Source organism: Monopterus albus, unplaced genomic scaffold (assembly GCF_001952655.1).
Source record: "Monopterus albus unplaced genomic scaffold, M_albus_1.0 scaffold12.1, whole genome shotgun sequence".
Lineage (NCBI taxonomy): Eukaryota > Metazoa > Chordata > Actinopteri > Synbranchiformes > Synbranchidae > Monopterus > Monopterus albus.
This window is the reverse complement of record NW_018127892.1, coordinates 3,356,880-3,379,140: the sequence shown is the minus strand read 5'-3', so window position 1 is coordinate 3,379,140 and position 22,261 is coordinate 3,356,880. Positions and strand designations below refer to the sequence as shown.

Genomic DNA, 22,261 nt, shown 5'->3' with positions numbered 1-22,261 from the left:
AGTAGTGTGGTCTTGCTTAACTTTTAATACCAAAAGAAAAACATGGGTTTCACTGACATGAAATCAATGTAGCACTGGACTACTGAGGAGACAAACTGTTAACTGGCTAAAAGTGGTGAGTAGAGCAGTGGCTTCCCAACCAGAAGGCTGAAGGTTCGAATCTCGGTGCCTGCAGTCCACATGTCGAAGTATCCTTGGGCAAGACACTGAACCCCCAAGTTGCCTGTGATGGCAACGGGTACACACGCAGTGGCCCTTGGCTCCAAACAAAATTTTGTTGTACGTGTCACAATGACAGTAAAGTAAAGCTTCTTCTTCTAAGGCTAACATTATACATTTAATCAAAATATGTTAGGTAATTACCTTCTCATACATAATCAAATCATTACAAGCAGCATAAATGGACTGGACCATCATGCGCTGGTCGTGTTTAGATGCCAATGTAGGATCACAAAGCCAGGAACAACACTACAAAGGAGACACCATAGGGAGACACTGAAGTCCACCATTGTTGTTATTGTGCTTGGTGCTAGCATTGCTGGGAAAGCAAAAACTATGTCAGACATATACAGTAATGTAACTACGCAGCTCTGTGGTGGCTCTCTATCCCATGGAAAGACTAATTGGTTCTTAGAAGGGTCGCAAGTGGAACTAGCTCTGAAGTGGCTCTAGCTCCAGCTCAGAACTAGCACTTAGTTTGTGTTGGTCGAAAAGGGGTATTAAAGGCTAAACTGCCCTTGGTAGTTGTGTGAGTCCAAAACAAGTTTGGCTTTTCTGACCACCTGGCATATTAAAACTAGAAGGTCCATCACATCCTGCTCAGTCATTGGCAGAGCCAAGGGGGTGGCCAGAGGCGGCACCAGCCACCCCCAGTATCTGATTTGCCCCCTGGTGCCAGCCCTGCCTTGGTCAAAATGTGATGCTTCTCAGTATTAATGAATAAAAAAATGAAAAACAATGACCAATTGCTGCCTTAAATACAACTAATGTTTTTCTGGTGCTTTGTAATTGATATTTGTCAAATGTGTTTTATTTTATATCATGCATGCAGAAAGATACAAAATATGTGATATCTAGTTGTTGTTGAAGAGCACTTGGCATGTTTTGTTTCAGTGGGGGGAATCACTGTGCAGCAGCAGTCCCCAGTTAGCAGTAAATAAAGAGCACAGCCAAAGTTAGCTAAAGAAAGCACTGTGCGTCTCATTTTTAGACAAAATAAAACAAATCAGTAATATATGATTTATTCTTTCATAGAACTAAAAGTTTAATTTACTTTTTTTTACATATATTCAAATGTGCCACCCATCTCTGAGTCTGTGCCCCAGCCTGTCCACCACATCCAAAATTTTCCATATCTGCCTATGCGCTCAGTTGATAATTCTTTTTTCCAACCTGTAAAAGTGTAACTGTTAACATCCATTCCCTCAGCATGAATATTTAGCACAATTCCCACTGATCTCTCATGCTGTTTTTTTCCTCCTCATGCTGTTTTACTTCTAAGGTACCAAACACAACGCTGATTTATTCAACTCTACATCGAAAATGTGCTATGAATGATCTCAGAATTACCCCTGAATAATGCACACAGAGACAGCACACTGAACTTTGACCTCAGAGAGAAGCAAACTATTTTCAAATGTTGGATCTTTAGAAGTGTTCTGTACATCCTATACTAAAACACTGGCATGTCATGCAAGTTTTGATTAGCTCATGTTTAAATAAATCTGTCTTGCATTAGGTGGTGGAATTAGCATCCCACCCTCCACACTGTTTCCTAAAGTGGAAATGATGCAGTCTGGTCTCAGTGTACCATTTTGCCTGTAATGGGGGACTTGGGACCAATCAGTTATTAGTTAAACACTGAGAATGATATGAATGAAATTACCTACAAGGTGAAAGTGAAAAATCAATTCTATGTTTAACACACACTCAGAAAGCAAGGTGGACCTGAAGTTTGTCCACCAAATAAATGCAGTACAACATAAACATTATGCTTCAAGACAATAGTAAATGTTTTAATTCTGTTCAATACCCCAAAGAAAAATGACCAACAACAGGCTTATCTGCTATGCTACACAATGCTCTTTATTGCCAACCACACCATAAACTATACCATTTACAGACCATACATGTATGTAATATTGTTATATACAGTAAAACGCCCTGCTTTGGCAACGTCCTTTACTGTCATTTCTATTTTGTTACATGGCACTAGATACACAGTTGTTGTACGGTACAGTTTATGAGAAAAGCCATCCCACACACACAATACACTGGCACGCAGACCTAGGCAGCAGAAATATACTCTATATAGTTCTTGCCAAGGGTCTTTGTTAAAGCTCATTACATTGTTTATGCTGATTTTAGGTAATAAAAATGCATTAAGATGATGCTATAGTGTGTCAGCTGAATGAATGCCTGCAGCCATATTTAATGCACTAATGCTCTCTTCTTCAGCTATGTAATAAGCTACTCTGTCGATAATCATTAACACATCACAGTTCACAATCCCTTAACATTTTGAACAATAATATTAACACAAAGCAGCAACACTGAAAAGTGCAACCCCCGAACCCTCTGTCCTTTCAAAACTCTCCTATTGTCCCATTGTCCACATTTACAGCAGGTAAAAATGTGAAAAGCAAATCCTGAAGAGCTGATAGTTATTTCAACAGGATTTCTGTGTGGATGCCAGTGCTGAAGAAAGAAAACGTGTATACATCACATTAAATGCTGTCTCTTCATTCAGATATGCCCACAGCACATAGGGAATGGGCTGTGCAGACTACAGTTGCAAAGATGTTCATGTAAAGTGTCTTCAGCTGCCCTCCAATACTTCAAGTCGTCCAGCCTTTGCACCATCATTTTAATATTTACTTCCTCACACATGGGAGCTCGTAGTGAATTGTGGACACAGCTGCTATTATAAAGTTTATAACTTTGTAAATGCCACCCTTGCTTTTGCATGCAATGCAGCAAGAAGAGCTCTAAAGGATGACACAATGAGGGCTGGGTACTGGATACCCCAGTAGCTGCTCTGACTTTTATTTAAACAATTTGGGTTTAAGTATTGATGCTCGTGGATCCATTGCTCAAGACTGACCCCTTAGTGACCTCTGTGCTGACAGTGGAGAGCGGAATGCTGTCGTACCTCTCTGTCACCACCCAACAGTTGCAGCGCAACAAAGTAGACTTGAGCTGTTTCTGGAAATTACTGTTGAGGAAACCATAGATGATGGGGTTGATGCAAGTGGAGGCCATGGCAGTGAGGTGGCAGAATGAGAAGATGATGTCATGGCTGCAGGAGGGGATGGCCTCATGGTTCCAGTCAAACACTGTGTTGAAGATGTTGAGAGGGAGCCAGGAGAGGGCGAATGCCACCACTATAGTGATTAACATGGTGTTTATCTTTTTTTCATCTCCTTCCTCCTCCTGAGGCGCAAGTAGATGTGCAGGTAACAGACCATGATGAGGACCAGAGGAAGGATGTATTGGAAGACGAGAAGGGAGGTTGTGTAAGCTTGCCGTTCTTGAAGCGTTGGCCACTTCTCCATACAAATAAGATGGTCACTGACCAGTAAGGGGGTGCTTAGGTTCTGGAAAGGCAAGTCAAGTACGCTATATGAGAGAAAAGGCACTGAGATTAGGGAGGCCACGATCCAGGTGACAGCCACGGCCAAGTAGGACTGGGTCACCACAGGCTTCCACCCAGTAGGATGGACAATGAGCTGGTAGCGCTCCATGGCGATGAGGACGAGAGAAAAGATGGAGACAGTCACTGATATACACTGGATGAAGGGCGTGAGCTTACAGAGGGTGTCTCCTAGAATCCAACGGTCCATCAGAGTGTAAACTATGGTGACCGGCAGGCAGACGATGCACATGAGGATGTCAGAACAAGACAGGTTGACAATGAAAATGTTGGTGACATTGCGCATCTCCTTGTGCTTTGTGATGACAAACACCAGGCAAGAGTTCCCAATGAGACCCACCGCCATAACTGTACTGTAAGCAACAATAAGGAAGGTGGTGCCACTCACTGTGAGTGAGCAGTCCTCAGTGAAATCCCGTGGCATCTCTTTCCGCAAGGCTTGGTTGTGATTGGTGTTGTGCTGTGGCTCCATGACGGTTTTCCTGCTCACTTCAAAGACTGGGAACTAAATGAAGTAATATGTTGTGTCACACCTGCTGTAATTACTTCATGAATAATATCTGGATTTTTCACAGCTTTCCCTCATCCTTAAATTTTGGCCATCTTTACAGCAATCTTCATTTTCTGCCTGGAAAAAAGAAAAAGAAATGAGCAACTTTTAAAGATTTTTTCGTCATAAAAAGTCTATTTTTAAAGGCAACTCTTGAGATTTTAAGGACTGGTTTATCAGGCAAATTGAAATGTAACTCTCTTTTAATCATTGGACTGTTCCTTCTTTTAAATAAGAATGTGTGTGTCAAAAGGTGACTCTTGCTACAGGGCAGGATTTTAAATTCACAGCACTCTAGGGTGTCATTTCACACGTGTCTTTTAGGTGCTGAGATGTTTTAAGTGGTCCGATTTCACCTTTGTATGCACTTGCAGAGGTTTCAATAAAGCAAAAGCAGAGATTTTCGACAGGAATAATTATTGTTGGTGTGTAGAATACATGAAGTTTTCCATCTTCTCAAGTACAGGCTATAAGAACAAATTATGTTTTGATGGCATATAATCAAGAAAACGGTGCAGACCCAGACTTTGTGACATTGCTATAATGGCTTTCTGATTTAAAATTCCATCCCAGTAATGGCAATTCTGAGACAATCATTCCATCTAAACTGTTTTCTCATCTTTTTTCAACAGAAGTTTATTCTTTTTCTGTCTGTAAAGAAAGTGACAGCTCTCATTGTCACCGAGCACACATGCATATTTATGTCTGCACACAGAGTAGTTTTACACCCCAGAATGAAATATACAGCACGGTGGCGCAGTGGTTAGTACCGTTGCCTCACAGCGAGAAGGTTCTGGGTTTGGGCCCCCCCCCCAGTTTGCATGTTCTCCCCGTGCTTGCGTGGGTTCTTTCCGGGTGCTCCGGCTTCCTCCCACAGTCCAAAGACATGCAGCTTAGGTTGATTGGTGTCTCTAAATTGCCCATAGGAGTGTGTGCATGTGTGTGGTTGTTCGTCTCTGTGTTAGCCCTGCGATGGATTGGAGACCTGTCCAGGGTGTACCCCGCCTTCACCCAATTGCCGGATGGGATTGGCTCATGACCCCGTTCAGGGACTGAGCGGTAGAAAATGGGTGAATGAATGAAATATACAACACTGAAGGAACTTATCATTTTTTAATGGATGACTCCTAAATGTTGACAGGTGGGCCATTAAATGATCTTAAGCATCATTGTCCTATCATACTCTATTGTTTTGTATTTGGGGATCATAAACAAAGTATTTATAAGTAAGTAAGTAAGTAAACACTTGTGCATGAAGCTTACAGTAATACCACTTGGAGTCCTTTGAGGTACGCAGCCCTCTCTATATAGGTATCTGGATAATTTAGTCCCTCCTGGGTGTCGACCTGACAAAACCTGGCTGAATTTCTGGATATGCGCTCCATATATCCTGCCCATTCTGCAGCCTTGATGCTGACTATTTATGGCAGACTTTGGATACTTAAAGTGATGCATTGCTTTGTGTTGTGTCTTCTGGGAGAAGACAGTCCAAGGAAAAGAACAAGGACTATTACTAAGGACATTAATAATACTTAACATGAGACTTAATATAAATTACACATCATGTGCAGATAACACACAGAAACAGCCCAGAGAGAAACATTAAGAATAGACTATAGGAGAGGAACTGTGAGGTCAGCAGAAAAACCAAAGAAATTAGAGCTCATGGGGATTTTTCTCAAAAAAGAGATGTTGAAACTTGTAATCCCTCACATCACTAAACCACTTAACCGTGACACAGAAACAACAAGTCGCTCATCCAGAAAAGGCGATCGACATCACGCACCTGAGGATGAAAACCACAGGAAGGGATGCAAAGTGTAGGAGTGCTTACTACTGTACCCTCGGTCATGTGCAGCTGTGCTGGATTCACTCTCCGTCTGCAGCTGTGTGTCTGCTGGCAGCTCCGGACAGGTGGAGGACGCTCCTCTGTCCCCCTGTGTTGACCACCTGTCCCGGAGAAACCCATCACTCGTTTCCATCTACTGATGTCCACTAAACAACCCTACTTACACTTTTAACATCTCACATGCACAGCAGAGTGTCCGGCGGCAGGTAAGAAGAAAAACTCTAAATCCCATCAGTATAGATATGGACAGGAAATTGCGATATTAAAACTCAATATAGGCTACGCATCATAAAGACACATGAAAAAAATAGACTGATTTTCTGAAGTCATTACAGCTTTGTCGTAGCCTGTCATCAATAAAATTATTACTAAGCCTTTTAGGAAATCTAATTTCCTACTTTCAGGTAGTCCACCGCCCCAAAAAGAGTAACAAGCCCGTTGTATTTTAATTAGCCGTCAAATTAGCATTTGTTTCTTACCCAAATGTCCTTTGTCCTGGGACTTTGAGAACTGCTTTGCATCAGGAGCGACAAGAGAGGCTTTGGTCGAGGAGAAAGTAGGAGGTGTCTTCCTAGACCCACTGAGATATCTCTTAAAGCGCCCTTATGCCTCAGACTCATAGATGTGATTGGCAACATGTTACATAATAAATTCTCGGTTGCTTGCACGGACCTATAAGCGAGAACGCATGTACACGCATCCAGAAGGTACCCACACCGGGGCTAGTGAGGAAGCTGAGTTATTTGAAAATTGTCCACATGGTTTGCTTGTCCAGATTGTATTAGATGAGTCTTGATGTAAAGAGTCGCTGAGCCTTCACATTAATGAGGGAAGTTATATAAATCCCAAATGACTCTAATCATACATGATATGACTGGGATAGAATGCTTAAAATTCCTAGGGGTAAGGTTGCTGTAAAATGTCTACACTACACTGTGCACCCTGTAAAAAATATTAGTTTGTGTTTTTATGTCCACATTAAGAACAGTGTGAATGTAGTCCGCTGTAAATAAACAAAAACAAGGCAGGTTTAACATGATTTTAGTCTGTGGGTGCAAAATATTTATGAATAGTATGTCTGAGTATCAGTTACAGAGGACTTAAAGTCATAATCTTGTGATCTTATAGTGAAGCATGTTTTGTTACCTGTGCATAGGGTACATTTTAGAAAATTTATAATAATTTTATGCTGTTGACATTTAATAATGGATATTGCATGTAGCTTCTGAACCAACTTCCTGATTAGTTACAAAGGTCATTAACCTTGTCTTGTGATAAGTGTGCAGTGCCTGTTTATTACTTTACTGCAGTTCAAAGCCCTGATCACCCACACGGGTGTTATGATAGCCTACAGTACGTAGCCTATAATTCTCCACATCCAAAGTGGCTGAAACATCATAATTAAAATTCTCTGTGTGGATCCCTCTGCAGCTCACACCTAGAACTATTTTAAACCCTTTCTTTGCACCTCTCTTGCTTGTGCACCAGATTGTTAACTGCTTCTTCACACTGTCCCCACACACTCCTGTTTCAAGTGGAGGCAGCTTGAGAGAACAGTTTCTCTGAGAGTCAGAACGGTGAAATGACTTGCCACCGCCAACAACAGCTCTGTGGGTGTTTACTTGACACAGAGATGCAGGTGTCAAGTCACTGGAGATCATTAATATATGCACATATTTTTCAGAAAAAAAAGCAGGAATATTGAAAAAGTCTTGGGCTTTTGTAAAATCTTTTTTTTTGATTTTGTACTATTGAGCTACTCTACAATATACTGAGACTTGGAATGGCTGTTGCAAGCTACCGCTCCCCTTGTGCAATCTTCACTACTGTCACTCACATTCATTTATTCATTTACTTTTGCTTGTTGTTTTGACAGAAGGAGAGAGGAAAACATTCCTTTGAGTATTGTTTTATGATAGTGTGTCCACCATTTTAATGTGACTGATAAGTGACATGTTCATGGGCTCAAGGACAAAGTGCAGCCAGAGATGCTTGTGGAATCTGGAAAGGAAGAATAACTTTCAAAAGGGAAAAGGGGAAGTTCAGCAGAAGGTAGATGGCTTTTGCTCTGACTTAGACAACAAGAACAGATAACATGTTTTAAACATTTCTGAAACATTACCTGAAATATCTACAATGGCAAGAAAAAGTATGTGAAGCTTTTGGAATTTCATGGCTTTCTGCATTAATTTGTCATAAAATGTGATCTGATCTTCATCTAAGTCAAGAGTACTGGCGAATATAATGTGCCTAAATTAACAACACAAAAAAATTCTGATCTTTCATGTCTTTATTGAGAACAATCATAAAAACCTCATAGTGCTAGTGGAAAAAGTATGTGAACCTGTGAGTTAATGACCTCAAAAAAGCTAAGTGGAGCCAGATGTTAGCATACCTGGAGTCTTGTTAAGAAAATGAGTTTGAAGGTGTGGACTAGAGCTACTTTGACTGATAAAAACCACTCAAACCTTTTGTGTTGGCTCCACACAAGAAGAATATGCTTATGTGAGCCATGGGACTGTGGCTACTCTACCAAGAAGTGGGCGCCCAGTCAAAATGACCCCAAGAGCACAATGAAGATTCATCACTGAGGTAAAGAAACAACCGCGAGTGACAGCCAAAGATTTGAAGGCATCATTGGACCTGGATAACATCTGTGTTCATGAGTCTACAGTACGTAAAACATGGAACAAGCAGGGTGTCTATGGCAGGACAGCATGAAGGAAGCCGCTGCTTACTAAAAAGAACATTGCTGCACGCCTGAAGTTTGCGAAAGAGCACATTGACACTCCACAGCGTTATTGGCAAAATGTTTTGTGGACTGATGAAACTAAGATTTAACTATTTGGAAAGAACATGCAGTACTACATCTGGTGTGGAAAGGCACTGCATATCATCATGAAAACATCATCCCACCATTAAAGTATGGTGGAGGAAACATCATGATTTGGGCCTGCTTTGCTGCATCAGGGCCTGGCCAGCTTGTAATCATTGAGGGGAAGATGAATTCCCAAGTGTATCAAAAAATTCTTCAGGATAATGTGAGAATGTCTGTACATCAGCTGAAACTCTGCAGAGGTTGAGTGATGCAACAGGACAATGACCCAAAGCAACGAAGCAAGTCCACAACAGTGAGTGTTCAGAAAAACAAAATCCACCTTTTGGAGTGGCCACGTCAGAGCCCAGACCTCAACCCAATAGAGATGCTATGGAATGACTTGAAGAGAGCCATGCACGGGAGACGTCCAAGGAATACGACAGAGCTAAAGCAGTTCTGCAGGAAGAATGGGCTAAAATTCCTCCTGAACAATGTGCAGGTCTGATCCACAGCTACAGGAAGTGCCTGGTTGAGATTATTGCTTCCAAGGCGCAGGTTTTAATTCCAGGGGTTCACTTACTTTTTCCAGTAACATTTTGAATGTTGAATGAGTGTCTTCAATAAAGACATGAAAGATCAGATGTTTTTTTTGTTGTTGTTTTTGTAGGCACATTATATTTGTCAGTACTCTTGACTTAGATGAAGATCAGATCACATTTTATGACAAATGAATGCAGAAAACCTTGAAATTTCAAAGGGTTCACATACTTTTTCTTGCCACTGTAAGTGTTCTTTGATTACTTCTTTGATTCAGTATACTCTATCAACTGTTTAGACTCCTGTCCTGTGTCCATGTATACAATTCATAATGTACTTTGATTCATATATGGCCATATTTGGGTGCAGAGAGAGACTCATTTATATAAGGCATTTATACAAGCAGTTCTTATGAAGAAATTGGTAATAGTTTTATCAATAAAAGTACTCTGCCCCATTAACAATGAATTGTTCTCCTGCTTTAGCTCCCCATATCCATTTTTATTAGTAGTGAGGAGCAATTGTTCTTACAGTATGTATTTTTAAGTGCAAAAACTATCTCAACAGCCTTTAATATCCTCCTCTGTACAGCGAGGCTTCAAAATAATCTGCTCTCAAAATTAAGGGAACACTTAGTCATCACTCTATAACACCAAGTCAGTTAAACTTCAGGGATATCAATCTGTCCATTTAGGAAGCACCAGGGGTTGTGAATCAGTTTTACCTGCTTTGGTGCAAATGAAAGTGACAACATTTGTAATAAAGAGGCAAAAGCAAGACAATCCCCAAAAAAAGAATGGTTTTGCATGTGGTGGCCACAGACAGGTGCTCTCTCTCCTTATCCTTCCTGATTCATCTCAGGTTTTGTTTTTCTAGAGTCCTTGTCACTACTGGTAGCATGAGGCAGTACCTAGAACCCAATCAGGTTGCACAGGTAGCCCAGTTACTCCAAGATGACACATCCATACGTAAGGTTGCAAGAAGGTTTGCTGCATCTCCCAGCACAGTCTCAAGAGCACAGAGGAGATACCAGGGGACTGTTACACATGGAGAGCTGGACAGGGTCATAGAAGGGCAACAACCCAGCAACAGGACCAGTATCGGCTCCTTTGTGCAAGGAGGAGCCCTACAGGATCTGAAAAATAAAGTTTGGCACTGAAAACAAAACCTTAACCGAAAAAAACAAAACCATATCTGAAAAGGCAAACAATGACATTGAAGCATTTGTATTGTATGATTTGAATTGTCTGATTTCATAGTTAAGGGAGATGTTACAATACAGACTGACATTTTCTGTGTTTTTACACTTCTGAATGTTGTGAAAGGGTTTGAAAAACAAAAAAAATCAGAAGATTGTCAGTGAAAAAACCAACTTTGGCATTAACAAAGACATTAACAAAAAATGAAAAGATTTAGATGTCTCCGGTATCAATATGTTTCTTAATGTCAGTGTTGTTGTTGTTTTCAATACAAATGCTTCAATGTCAGTGTTTGCTTTTTCAGTTATGGGTTTGTTTTTTTTCAATTATGGTCTTGTTTTCAATGTCAACTTTCATTTTTCAGTGCCAAAGACTAAAGTCATCAATCTGGCACCACAGAGTCTAACGGAAACCATCCAAAACAAAGAAAAAAGAAAAAACTTCTTCCAGTTTAATTTAAAATGAGGTTAAAGAAACATAAAAAAAAATGTTTATTTAAAAAGTGTTTGTTGATCACTAAGGGGATCATCTAGTGGGATCTAATGTGGAGAAGAGGAAATAAAGATTTAATCAACAGAATGAAGAACAGACTCTTATTACATTCCTGCAGAACAGCTAAATGATGCTTGCCAAAAACCTGATGCTCTTTTTGCCACATTTTCATGGTTTCTTCCTGCTTAGTTCAGTTCTGATAGTTGTGTAACAAAAACTAAAGGATTTCTTAGCATTAGAGTGTTGATAAGAAAAATGCTTATGTAACAATTATTAATAGAAATATAAAAAAAAAAACTGTTTTGAGGAATAATGTCAAATAGTTTCCAGATAATGATGATTTGCTGTACATATCGATACTTCTATCAGTATTGTAAATTATAATGCAGGTTATCACATTTGTGTGTAAATGTAATACTGTTAAAAGAGGTCCGGGTTTGTCTGTATGCTCCTGCTTACCTATATTAGGTCCCATACATCCCTTTTTATTTGTTCATATTTTTATTAGTCCCAGCTGAGTCCCCATTACCCAAGTCCAAATCATCTACATTAAACACAACTGACACAGCTCTCATTGTTTTAAAAGGAGATTACTTATTGTGTGTGGCACAATGGCCAAATGAATACACTTGTAAGCACACACACTACTTAGAAGTGAACAGTGCAATTTGTTTTGTTGTTGTTGTTGTTGATATTCTGAACACTGGATATGCTTCAAACACACAGCCTATCAGGAATACTGTAGTTAGGAACAAAAGGCTGGCAGCACTAGTGTTAGGTATACATGTTGTCCTATGGCCTATTACAAAAAGGAGAAAAGTCAGATTCCTCATCTTCGACTTCCAAATCTGAATGCAGCCAATGCTCGAGTCTGAGTCCAAGTCTGATTTATCAGTGCTCAAGTCCAAATTGCATACTACAACACTGACTGATATACAGTAAACCCCAAGCAATTTTCAAGATAGTTAATGTTCTTTTAATTGTTCATATTTTCACTTAAAATCTCATTTCTAGCCTTTGTGCTAAACTAAGATAACTCCAGGTTATAGTTTTATTTATCATGCAGACATGAGAGTGGTAATCTTCTGATCTTCCCCAAAATGTCAAACCATTCTTTTAAACTTAGTGCTGACTCTTTTACACATTCATTCCTAATATGTTTCCATGTCCCAACAAAAATTGAAACTTAATATTATAGTTTTGGGCCATAAAATCTGTCAAGTATGACATGAAAGGAACTGATTTCTTTTTTGGTACATCTAGTGTAGTGGTTTGAACTGGGGAAAAGAGAGAGGAACAGGAAAGAAAAATAGACTTGAGAAGAGACTGAGATTAGGGTTTATTAAAACACAATTGTATTTGCAGACTGAAAGGTAGAATCAATCCAGTGTGCATTAGATCTGCTGACCCTCCTCATCCTTTAATTCATATAAATGTTCTGCATGTCCTTCCTGCTTTCTAAAGCCACGTAAGTATTCTGCCTTGCTCCAGTCACGTCCGTGTGCAGCAGAGACAAATCTTTTTTACTACCTCACTTTTCCCTCATTGTTTCTCAGTGTCGGCATATAATTCAGAATTTACTGTAACATTGTCACAGTGAATAAGACGGTGGCTCTCATACCCCAAAATAGCCCTCATCCCAATAGCAAGAGGTGAAAACTGAATTCAGAAGTAACATAATGTGATAGAGGGAAGACAGTAAGTTGCTCCTGATCCCCAGAAGCCCTGTTCAATTTGAGTCCAGACCCACTTACACATAGCAGTTATGACCAAACACCCACTTAGGTTCTTAGCAGTACTTTAGCTTTATCCCAATTAAAATTTGATCCACCATCAGTCCCAATCTACGTGGCCTCATTGCAGGAGTTGGAGAGGCAGTTACCAGGGTTACTGCACATGGCTATGTTTCTGAGATGCTTATGAAATCTTACAAAAAGTGCATAGTGATCATGTTTTAATGAGCATGATGTAAATTAGTTTCATGTCAGAGACATAAGGCTATTTCCACTGCCTTTGATTTTCCATTAGCAGTGTAGACAAACTGGACATGACACAGACCGAACCGCTCCATTGAGAGCAACTGTCAAAACACAGTCCAGCCACACTATCTGGTGCTATCAAGTCTCTGCATGTTGTTTTGTCATACTTTCCCCTGGGAAATGCCAGTTTCCTGTCATGTGAGAAAAACAAATGATGATCCACAATAAGCTATAAAGTTGCATCCAGTCCTTGACCATCTTTAAGTGAACAGCGACAGCCTATCCTGTGGAATGACTGAGGTTTCACCTAAGCTTATCCTTGTCATTTCAGCACTAATAACAGGCACTGTTGGGAGGCTTGAATATTTCAGGAACAGTGGTTTGTTTTCCCTACGTCCCCAGTGAGGCAGGAAAATCTCCCAGTCTTTTCCAAAGATGACTTTGGCCTCAGTGAATGACATGGCCTAAGAAGAGACACCACTTCAGCTGACTTGGGAGTTGACATTATAGTCAAAAAATACATTTCAGTATTTTCTCATGTGATTTATGAATCCTTACAGACCTAAATGGCAAACTCCCCAAAACTATCACATTGTGGAGTGCTGTTGCAATTTCTCACAAAATGATTCATAATCACAACAAAATATACTGAAGAAGATTTGCCCATGTCCAGTAGCAACATAAATGACCCCCCACTGTTTCATTTGAGGAGAATTATGTATCACCCACTGGCTACCATCTTAAGATGGTGGGCAGCCTTTACCAAACAGCAGCACTAGCAGCTGCTGTCTTACAGGATTGAAGGTATAGAGAGAAACTGATCTCAACAGCTCACTTCACAGTAACTGCAGCAACATTACATCTGCCAGGACCGCACCTCAGACACTTTACAGCCACCCATTCAACTTATGAATTACAGAGGAGGGAGTGTGTGTATAATACATTAGATACAAATTAATTCACACTGCTCCCTCTGCTTTAAACAACTGTCCACTTCTGAATTTTGACAGACACTTGTTAGACTCTGCCAATAGATTTTGACAATCCACGGCCTCTGATCAAGATGCTCTGGCACAAGTGGTGTTTGGGTGTGTCCATGATTGTTTTGATAATTTGAGGACAAGGAAAAATGCAGTGCAAGTAGCAAACCAGCTGAACACCTATGGGAGAGGGTGGAGCAACGTGTTAGACAGCATTTCCACCACCATCATCAAAACACATGAGGGAATATCTGTTAGAAGAATGGTGTTCATCCCTCCAGTAGAGTTCAGAGACTTGGAGAGTCGGTTAATCACAGTTTCATGTCTAGCTGTCAAAGACTTGATACAGTAGAAGCTAACATTAGTGGAGTGACAGCATCAGTGGTGTTTGCTATTCAGGAAACTAAAATATAGAGTTTCTCAAGTCACATGGCAGATACAGGCAAAATGTCAGGGCAAAAAAAGCCATGATTTGCTACTTGAAAAGGACATTTCTGCACCCAAGACAGAAAGCCAGAGGCGCTTTCCCTGCTTAAATTCACCTTGTGCTCCCCAGTGCAGTGTATATTAGACTGGATTATAAATCAAGTGATGGATTATGGATTAACAGTGTTTTGGCAAGTGGAAAAAAATCTATCCGTTGTGTCAGGAAATGATATATGCAAATTGAAACCTCAGCAGAAGATGAATGAGATTGTAAAACATGAGAAATATGGGAGCTTAGGTTTTTATAAAAACAGCATTATGACTGGCTGCCTTGGGAATCCTGTCTGTAGTTATGCAATTACTAAACAATGGAAAATAAATCTGGAAATTATCTGATCAGCTGGAGACCAAAATGATCAATACTGCAAACAGTTAGCAGGATTTAAACACTGTTTTATTCTTATCATATTTTTATTAGTGAGTTATAAAAATGTATTTAAATTTGAATGATATTATACAGTATGTATTTCTTGCTTAAATAAACTTTTGTTTCCAGTGCCATGTTGCGTTTTGAAGTAAGTGCCAGTAGTGAAGAAAGAATGTAGTAATACCATATTGTACTCATTTCAAGTAGACGTCCTGTATTTAGGAAAAGTAAATGGAATGCATTAACATGGGTACGGGTATAATTGTAATATATCGTTCAGTGGCTCCACTTACACAGAATGACTAACTACACAGCATTAGTCAGATAAAAGACAACCTGAATGAGCTACATTAAAATAAATCACACATAATAGTACATAAATAATTAAACATTTTTAAAGTGACCTTTCTTTTTCATTAGTGCTTTCACTTCAGACACTTTAAAGTAAGAGACAGCAGGCACACATAGACATTTGAGTAGGCAACAGCATCCTCTTGTGTTTGACACAAAGAGTCACCATATCAGATCATTTAACTAAAAAGCTTATTTTATTAATGTAAATAATCTGAAACTTAGCCAGGGGTATGCTAATGAGAATATAATGACAAAATCAACGCATCATTATTATTATTAAAAAAAGAAAAAGAAAGGTTTTAAAGGTGTGTCACGTGACAAACGTCTACGACAGTAGTGGCCAGTAGTGGCATGAGCTCACCGCCTCATATCAGAATGTAAACAGACCTGTTTTGATCTGTCAGAAAGTCAGGAAAAGGGACTGGGTGTCATCATATGCTTAATAAGAAACGGTTGGTCTTTTTACGGACACTAAGATGTTTTAATGCTGTCTTTTCTCCGCTTTTTAAGTGTCCAGCTTGCTGTTATAGTGCGTTATGTGAGCTTTTAGGCTAACCATCTGTTAGCTTGCTAGCTCACGTTCTTCGGTGCTTGAAGTTGACATTAGCTCACGGCTTAGCAGCGTGGTAGCTAGGAGTTAGTGCGTATATGTCACTATCTAGTTTCACGTCTTTCCAATAACTCTGTAGATGAAGTTACAGCATTAACCGTGTACACAGTGCAACTAGTTACAAATCTGTGGTGTTACAGTGACTATGTAGTAACATTTAAAGCAACCATAGCCACACTTCTTTAGCCTCTAGCTGCCCACCCTTTTCTGTATTTATCTTCATACCGACAGCAGATTAAGTGAGGGGAAAACTCAAAATGATGTTAGCATTAGACAGATGAACGTAATGAAGCCAGAACATCAGTATCTTGCAATGGCTGAGGATATAAAGCTGAATCCAGTGGGTGGACACGCTGGCTCGTCAGGACGCCCGAGCCGACAAACCTACAGAAGTTCATCCCACTTCCGCAGCCTGCTGGACGGCCTGCTGGCTCTCAGGCAGGATGGCGTCTTGTTTGATGTGGTGCTGCTGGTGGAGGGTCGACCCATCCAAGCCCACCGTATACTTCTGGCAGCCTCTTGCGATTATTTTAGGTAAAAACTCAGCAAGCCTTTTACTTTCAATTTCTTCACTCATTTCTGTTTTTCTTTAGTTTTTTTTTTTATTTCCTCAAACCCCAGCCTTATTTCCATTCATCTAGAAAACAGTCAAAATAAACTTAAAAACAAATGTACAGACAGAGCAACACACTGTTTAGGCAAAATACAAATGTATACCAGGGACCACTATGCTTCCCAGGGTACTAAGTGTATTCCCAGTCTAGCTGTTTTACACTACTAGTTTTATTCTTATGAATGTCTTCATTTACAGACATGAGCACAATCTAATCAGTGAAGACTAGTGTCTGCAGCCCCACATCACAAGACACAGCCAAGGCTTGGTGTAGAGTCCACTTTAAACATGCTGTGTACAGTCCTACTGTGCACCGTCCCCTGTAGCTTATCATTATTGTCATATGATCTGCACTTATTTTAGCTTTATGTTGTGGGTTTTGCTGTTGCTCTCAGATACAGTCACTGATGTCCAAGTGTATGAAGCTAGAAGTGATAGAAATAGCTGTATTGAATGTGAAGGCAAAGAATATTGGGGCTAGTTTATCACTTTGTACTTTATATTAGTTTTTAGCAAATATTATGATGAAAGCTTATGAAGGATTTGTGAAATGTCCAGAAATCCCAGCATCATAATTGTTTTCCTCACTTGTAATGTGATTTCTGAGCCTTTTCTTTTTTCAATTTTGTCCTCATTGGACACCTCAGAGTTCACAGAGATGTGGATATTGTGTAACCAAAGTACCTGGTAGAATTCTAACTCGAGTCATTGTGGCTACATGCTATGCATCTTTTCATCACTGGGCCACCAGGTTGACCCAACATAACAATCCACTACTCTTCTCCACTAGGGGAATGTTTGCTGGAGGCCTGCGGGAGACTCAGCAAAAGGAAATTCCAATTCATGGAGTATCCTATATGGCCATGAAAAAAATACTCGACTATATCTACACGTCAGAGATTGAATTAGACTTGGAGTGCGTTCAGGAAGTCCTGATAGCTGCCACACTGGTGCAGGTCAGTAACTGTTGCTCTTTTGCTAAATTAAGTGGTTTATTATTTAATTTGATCAGCTAACCTTTTGTCCTTTTTTTGTTGTTTGTTTTTTTTTTGTTTTGTTTTTAAAGATAGAGAATGTCATTGGCTTCTGCTGTGATTACCTCTTTTCTTGGCTGGATGAGGGCAACATTTTGGAGGTACTTCATTTAGCTGATGTCTATGGACTGCAGCAACTTAATGCCAGGGTCCACTCCTATATCCTCAGGAACATTCAGACATTGTATCGAACTGACGCGTATCGCCAGCTACCCCAACATGAAGTCTTTCGAGCGCTGAGCAGTGATGAGCTTCACGTAAACACTGAGAATGAGGTGTACGATGCAGCACTTCATTACCACTACAGTGCTGAGCAGTTGGAAACTGACCAGGTGTACTTGCAGGTCAGTGCCAAGGTGTGTCCTCATTCTGTACTCATCTCTCAGGTTTAATCAGATACACACATCACTGTTGTTGATTGTATACCTGCTCAGTTTTATTGTGTTGCAGTTTTGCCCACACATTGCCTGAGCTGTAGCTGCTTGAATTACCTTTTTTTTTTTTCACCTAAAGGACAATCTCAAGATGCTTGATGCTGTGCGTTTCTGCCTGATTGACAAAAAAGTGTTGCAGAGGCTGCATAGCAGACTGAACCAGTGTCCACTGAAGGATTCTGTTTCGGCTGCCCTGCGCTACCACGAGCAGGAGGTGTGGCAGCCCGTCCTGCAGAATCCTCTCACCCAGCCACGCTCCACCTTTCACTGTATCTTGGGCTTTGGGGGAATGTTCAGCTCCAGCTCCCTCACAAACAGCGAACACTTGGTTCAGGTGTTCCACCCGAGCTGGGGGGAGTGGAGGACTCTCACTGCAACTCACACCACCCGAATGTCCAACCAAGGCATCGCTGTGCTCAACAACTTTGTCTATCTTATTGGGGGAGACAAGAACACCAGTGGATTTCGAGCAGAAACCCGTTGTTGGAGGTGAGACACCACAGGAACATTTGTTCTATTAAAAAGAACACAAACATAATGATTGGTTCATATTGTGATCAATATAGGACTACAGCTACCAGCTGTTTTCATTATTGATTAATCTGTTGACCTTTCTTACATAAATAACCATGTAGTCTATAAAACATAACAGTAGCTCAGAGCTGATGGCGACATCCTCAGATACATGTCATTTATCAAAAATGTTATGTCAATTCTTTGTGGATTTGACTATTTGATTGATTGACTAATTGTTTCAGCTCTAATTTTGTTCCCTTTTGAGTGTGTTTTAGACCAAGTAAATTTTAATTCGCTGCTCAAGAACTTTTAGTCATATAACATGATCTTCATCAACAGATGTGTTTTCATGCAAATGTAGATGTTCGAGTGTTCATTTTGAACTCTTTAAGAGCCTTTTTTCCATTTTGGCTCAAAGGCTGAAGTACAAAGTTCATCATTGACCTTAGAAGCAGCACTTCAAAACACAGTGTCACTGCCAGGTTCATTTATTGGCTCTTCGTGTGACATCATCTTCACCAGTGGATGAAAAAGCGCTCAGAAAAAAAAAAAAAAAGCCAATTTGAACATCAACCTTTCTGTGACAACTTGGCATACTCCATCTGCTGATGAAGATCATGTGATGCAATCAAAAGACAACAAGAGAAATAGACCTTGTGGTGAGACAGGTCATACTGAAAATGGAATTTCTGGAGTCGGATTTCTCCTTGGTTACTTTGATATGTGTCTGTTTTACCCAGATATGATCCTCGTCACAACAGCTGGTGCGCCATCCAGCCTCTGCAGCAGCAGCATGCTGACCATTGTGTATGTGTGGTGGGCGGACATATTTATGCCATCGGAGGGCGAGACTACAGCAGTGAACTGGACTCAGTGGAGCGCTATGACCCACACACCAATATGTGGGAATTTGTGTCACCCCTAAAGAGAGAAGTAAGAGAAGTGATCTGAAAGATGGTTGGGAAATCAATGCATGTAATCCTGCCGCCATGCACATGGTGGTGCTACACACCAGGCTGCGTATCATTAATTGGACTCTCCTGTTGTACACCAAGTGCTCCCCTTTCCTTGAATTTCCATTAATACTAACCTTCCCTTCAGGTTTACGCCCACGCTGGAGCAGTGCTGGATGGGAAAATTTATATAACATGTGGGCGCCGAGGAATGACGTACCTCAGAGAAACCTACTGTTTTGACCCCACAGCCAATCACTGGACAGCATGTGCAGAAGGACCAGTGGAGCGGGCGTGGCACGGCATGGCTGCTGTCAACGGATGCATCTATGTTATTGGAGGAAGCAATGATGAGCGTGGATATCGACGTGATGTCCTGAAGGTATCATATGCCAGAGAGGCACCTTTTGATGGAGGTTAATACAGCTTTGACAGCACTTTTATTAATGAACCCCCGCTCCCCCTTGCCTTTTTTTTTCTTCAGGTGGCATGCTTTGACCCCACTGCCAACTCTTGGTCTTTAATGACCCCCATCCCTGCTGGCCATGGAGAACCGGGCGTAGCTGTGCTGAACAGTCACATCTACATCCTGGGAGGGCGCTCTCATGATAAAGGCAACAGGATGAAATATGTTCACATGTACAACGCGGATACAGATGAGTGGGAGAACGAGACAGAGTTTAAGGAGCGAGTCTCTGGCCTGGCCGCCTGTGTGGTGCTCATGCCCCCTGCTGTGCTCGCCCAGGCCAGGAGCTGGGAACAGCGCACCAAGGCCTCATGGGAAGATGTGGAAATGGACAACTCAGAGGATTCTAGTGAGGACTGAAGCACCTGTGTTGAACTGAATTTGTGGGCACTAGAGACTGAGACTGTGATGTACCTTTTATTCAGCTTTTCTGTGGCAGTGGTTACAGCAGCATCATGTCCTGTTTGCATGTTGACCACTTTGAGTGCCTCCAAATAAACTGTGTGACACTGTTAAAGAGTCTGACCATAAATCTCTGCCAGCTCAAGTGTTAATGCTTTCATTTGTTGCTGATCCTTAACCTAGGGGGAACCTTTCTATCTTTATGTGAATTAAAGCAGTGGTAACTACAGGCCATGCAACAACATGGTAATATGGAGTACTGTTTTCTCTGTAGATGTATTCTTCTAGTATTGAGTTTCTCCAGAGAAAGGCTGTCCTCTCACCTCTCTGATAATTAATGGCCATTTATAACTGAGTTTTAATGCCCACCCTAGCATTAGAATTATAGCCAGTAACTACTATACAGTGGGATTATCATCACAGCCAAACTACTGAATTATCATTACTTTTAACATTGTGCCTTGTATTTTTGTGGCTACATCCTGAACCTGTGTCATAAAGTGTTTATTTTTTACTGTATGTTAACATGGAGCTGGGGGCCTTGGTTGTTGTGCCTCTGATATCACAGTTTGTTTTAAAAGACATTGTTGAATTGATTTGTGTTTGTACCTAATTGATGAGATGACGGTGCTACAGGTTGTAGGCCGTAACTCGCAGTATGTTGCCACGTCTGAGCATCAAATCTTGATAGGTGTGTAATAGAAACCAAACCATTATGGCTTTTTGTATCCTTTCATTAATCTCTCATACTGAATCCCAAAGAGTACGATGAAGAGTTCTGAGATGTCTTTATTTCTGGAATCAAACTCTTTGTTTCCTCAGTATGATATCAGCAGGTTTTATGTTAAATGCCCCCGTCACTATGCATCCTTTATTCCTGTTAATGAAAAGCTCAAGGAAAAAGTGTATTTTAAAACAAACTTTTCTTGATCATATGAGAATGAGTGTAGGTCTTAAGAAAGATGCTGCATGGGTGTCCTATTGCTAAGTTTTGAAATGTCATAAAATTAGTAATATATTATTTTTGTCATGCATGCATGTTAGCTGGCCACCAGTGAGGTCATGTGCTCTGACATATTGGGGAGAAATGGTGAGGTTTAGCTGACCGGAGGGAGGGTGGGTTCTTTGAAGGCTGGTCTTAGTGTTTTAAATTTTAGGTGAATAAAATAAAGAGTTTAATATTTGTCATCAGAGTTTTACAACACTGTTTTCCTGAAACCTTTCTCAGAAGGAACTGTGTTATCTAGTACTAATACTATGGAAAACAGGCCTCTCAGAGTTTGCTTTGTTGTGCTATAAGCAGTTGTTAATATCCAAAGGAATTCCCTCAGATGAACTGTATTTAAATAAAACATGCAGAAAATATAACTGAACATCAAACAAATAACATGTATTTCTTCTTTTTTTCGTCCAGGCGTTGGGGACTAACCTAAGTATTCCATAAATCCTGGTTATGGCCCTGACTGTCTCTCCTGTTTGAACTGGCTGAAGGCAGCTGCCTTGTGCTCTTTATTCCACCAGTCTCTGCTAGTTCCTCTCCATTTGGCCTTATACTCCATCAGCTTTATGAAGGCTGACTGCTGCTTTCCCCTCTGAGGCTGTTTCATCTACATCTGTTACCCCCCGCTAGCCCTAAGTGAATGCCCCCCTCCCCCTGTTTCACACTATTGTGCCAACCCCCTCCAAGTTGTCTGCTGACACTAGCACTGGACATTGAGGATCAACAATCTGCTGCATTTATGCATCAGTCTTTTCATTTTAAAGTCATATAACCACCCGGGGGATACTTAAGACATATGTTGTGCACTTAACCTCATCAGGGGCCTTTACAGACATCTGAGTGCAGGTCGATCTGGTGCTCTTTGCTGGACCATTATAGGAGCAATTAAAAGGGCCAAATTACACGCTGATGTAGAGCTATGCAGATTAAACCCAGTGGAGTTGTAAGTGTGTGTGTATGTGTCGGGGGA

The 22,261-nt window shown here is 40.7% G+C and overlaps 2 protein-coding genes across 3 annotated transcripts; one reads left to right on the top strand and one right to left on the bottom strand.

Annotated features, from left to right (window-relative positions):
- Positions 1-2,043: 2,043 nt before the first annotated feature.
- Positions 2,044-6,751, bottom strand: npy8br (neuropeptide Y receptor Y8b). Its single transcript, XM_020590505.1, is given in 4 exon segments — positions 2,044-3,416; positions 3,419-4,280; positions 6,045-6,152; positions 6,531-6,751. Coding segments are annotated over 2 exon segments (1,059 nt in total). The 5' UTR covers positions 4,125-4,280; positions 6,045-6,152; positions 6,531-6,751; the 3' UTR covers positions 2,044-3,063.
- Positions 6,752-15,602: 8,851 nt separating this feature from the next.
- On the top strand, positions 15,603-21,666 carry klhl22 (kelch-like family member 22). 2 transcript variants are annotated; one of them, XM_020590504.1, is made up of 7 exons: positions 15,603-16,407; positions 17,277-17,442; positions 17,553-17,864; positions 18,034-18,443; positions 19,211-19,403; positions 19,572-19,805; positions 19,908-21,666. In XM_020590504.1, exons 1-7 carry the CDS (start codon positions 16,151-16,153, stop codon positions 20,247-20,249), a joined length of 1,914 nt encoding a protein of 637 aa, XP_020446160.1. In that variant the 5' UTR covers positions 15,603-16,150; the 3' UTR covers positions 20,250-21,666. The 2 variants fall into 2 exon arrangements, with proteins under 2 accessions (XP_020446160.1, XP_020446158.1); XM_020590502.1 differs by having other exon boundaries at positions 17,553-17,876.
- Positions 21,667-22,261: the final 595 nt, after the last annotated feature.

Coding starts and splice junctions, on each gene's coding strand:
- klhl22 (XM_020590502.1), top strand. CDS start 16,151: ATGAACGTAATGAAGCCAGAACATCAGTATCTTGCAATGGCTGAGGAT. Junction 18,444..19,210: donor GCAGAAACCCGTTGTTGGAG/GTGAGACACCAC, acceptor TGTTTTACCCAG/ATATGATCCTCGTCACAACA. Junction 19,404..19,571: donor TGTCACCCCTAAAGAGAGAA/GTAAGAGAAGTG, acceptor CCTTCCCTTCAG/GTTTACGCCCACGCTGGAGC.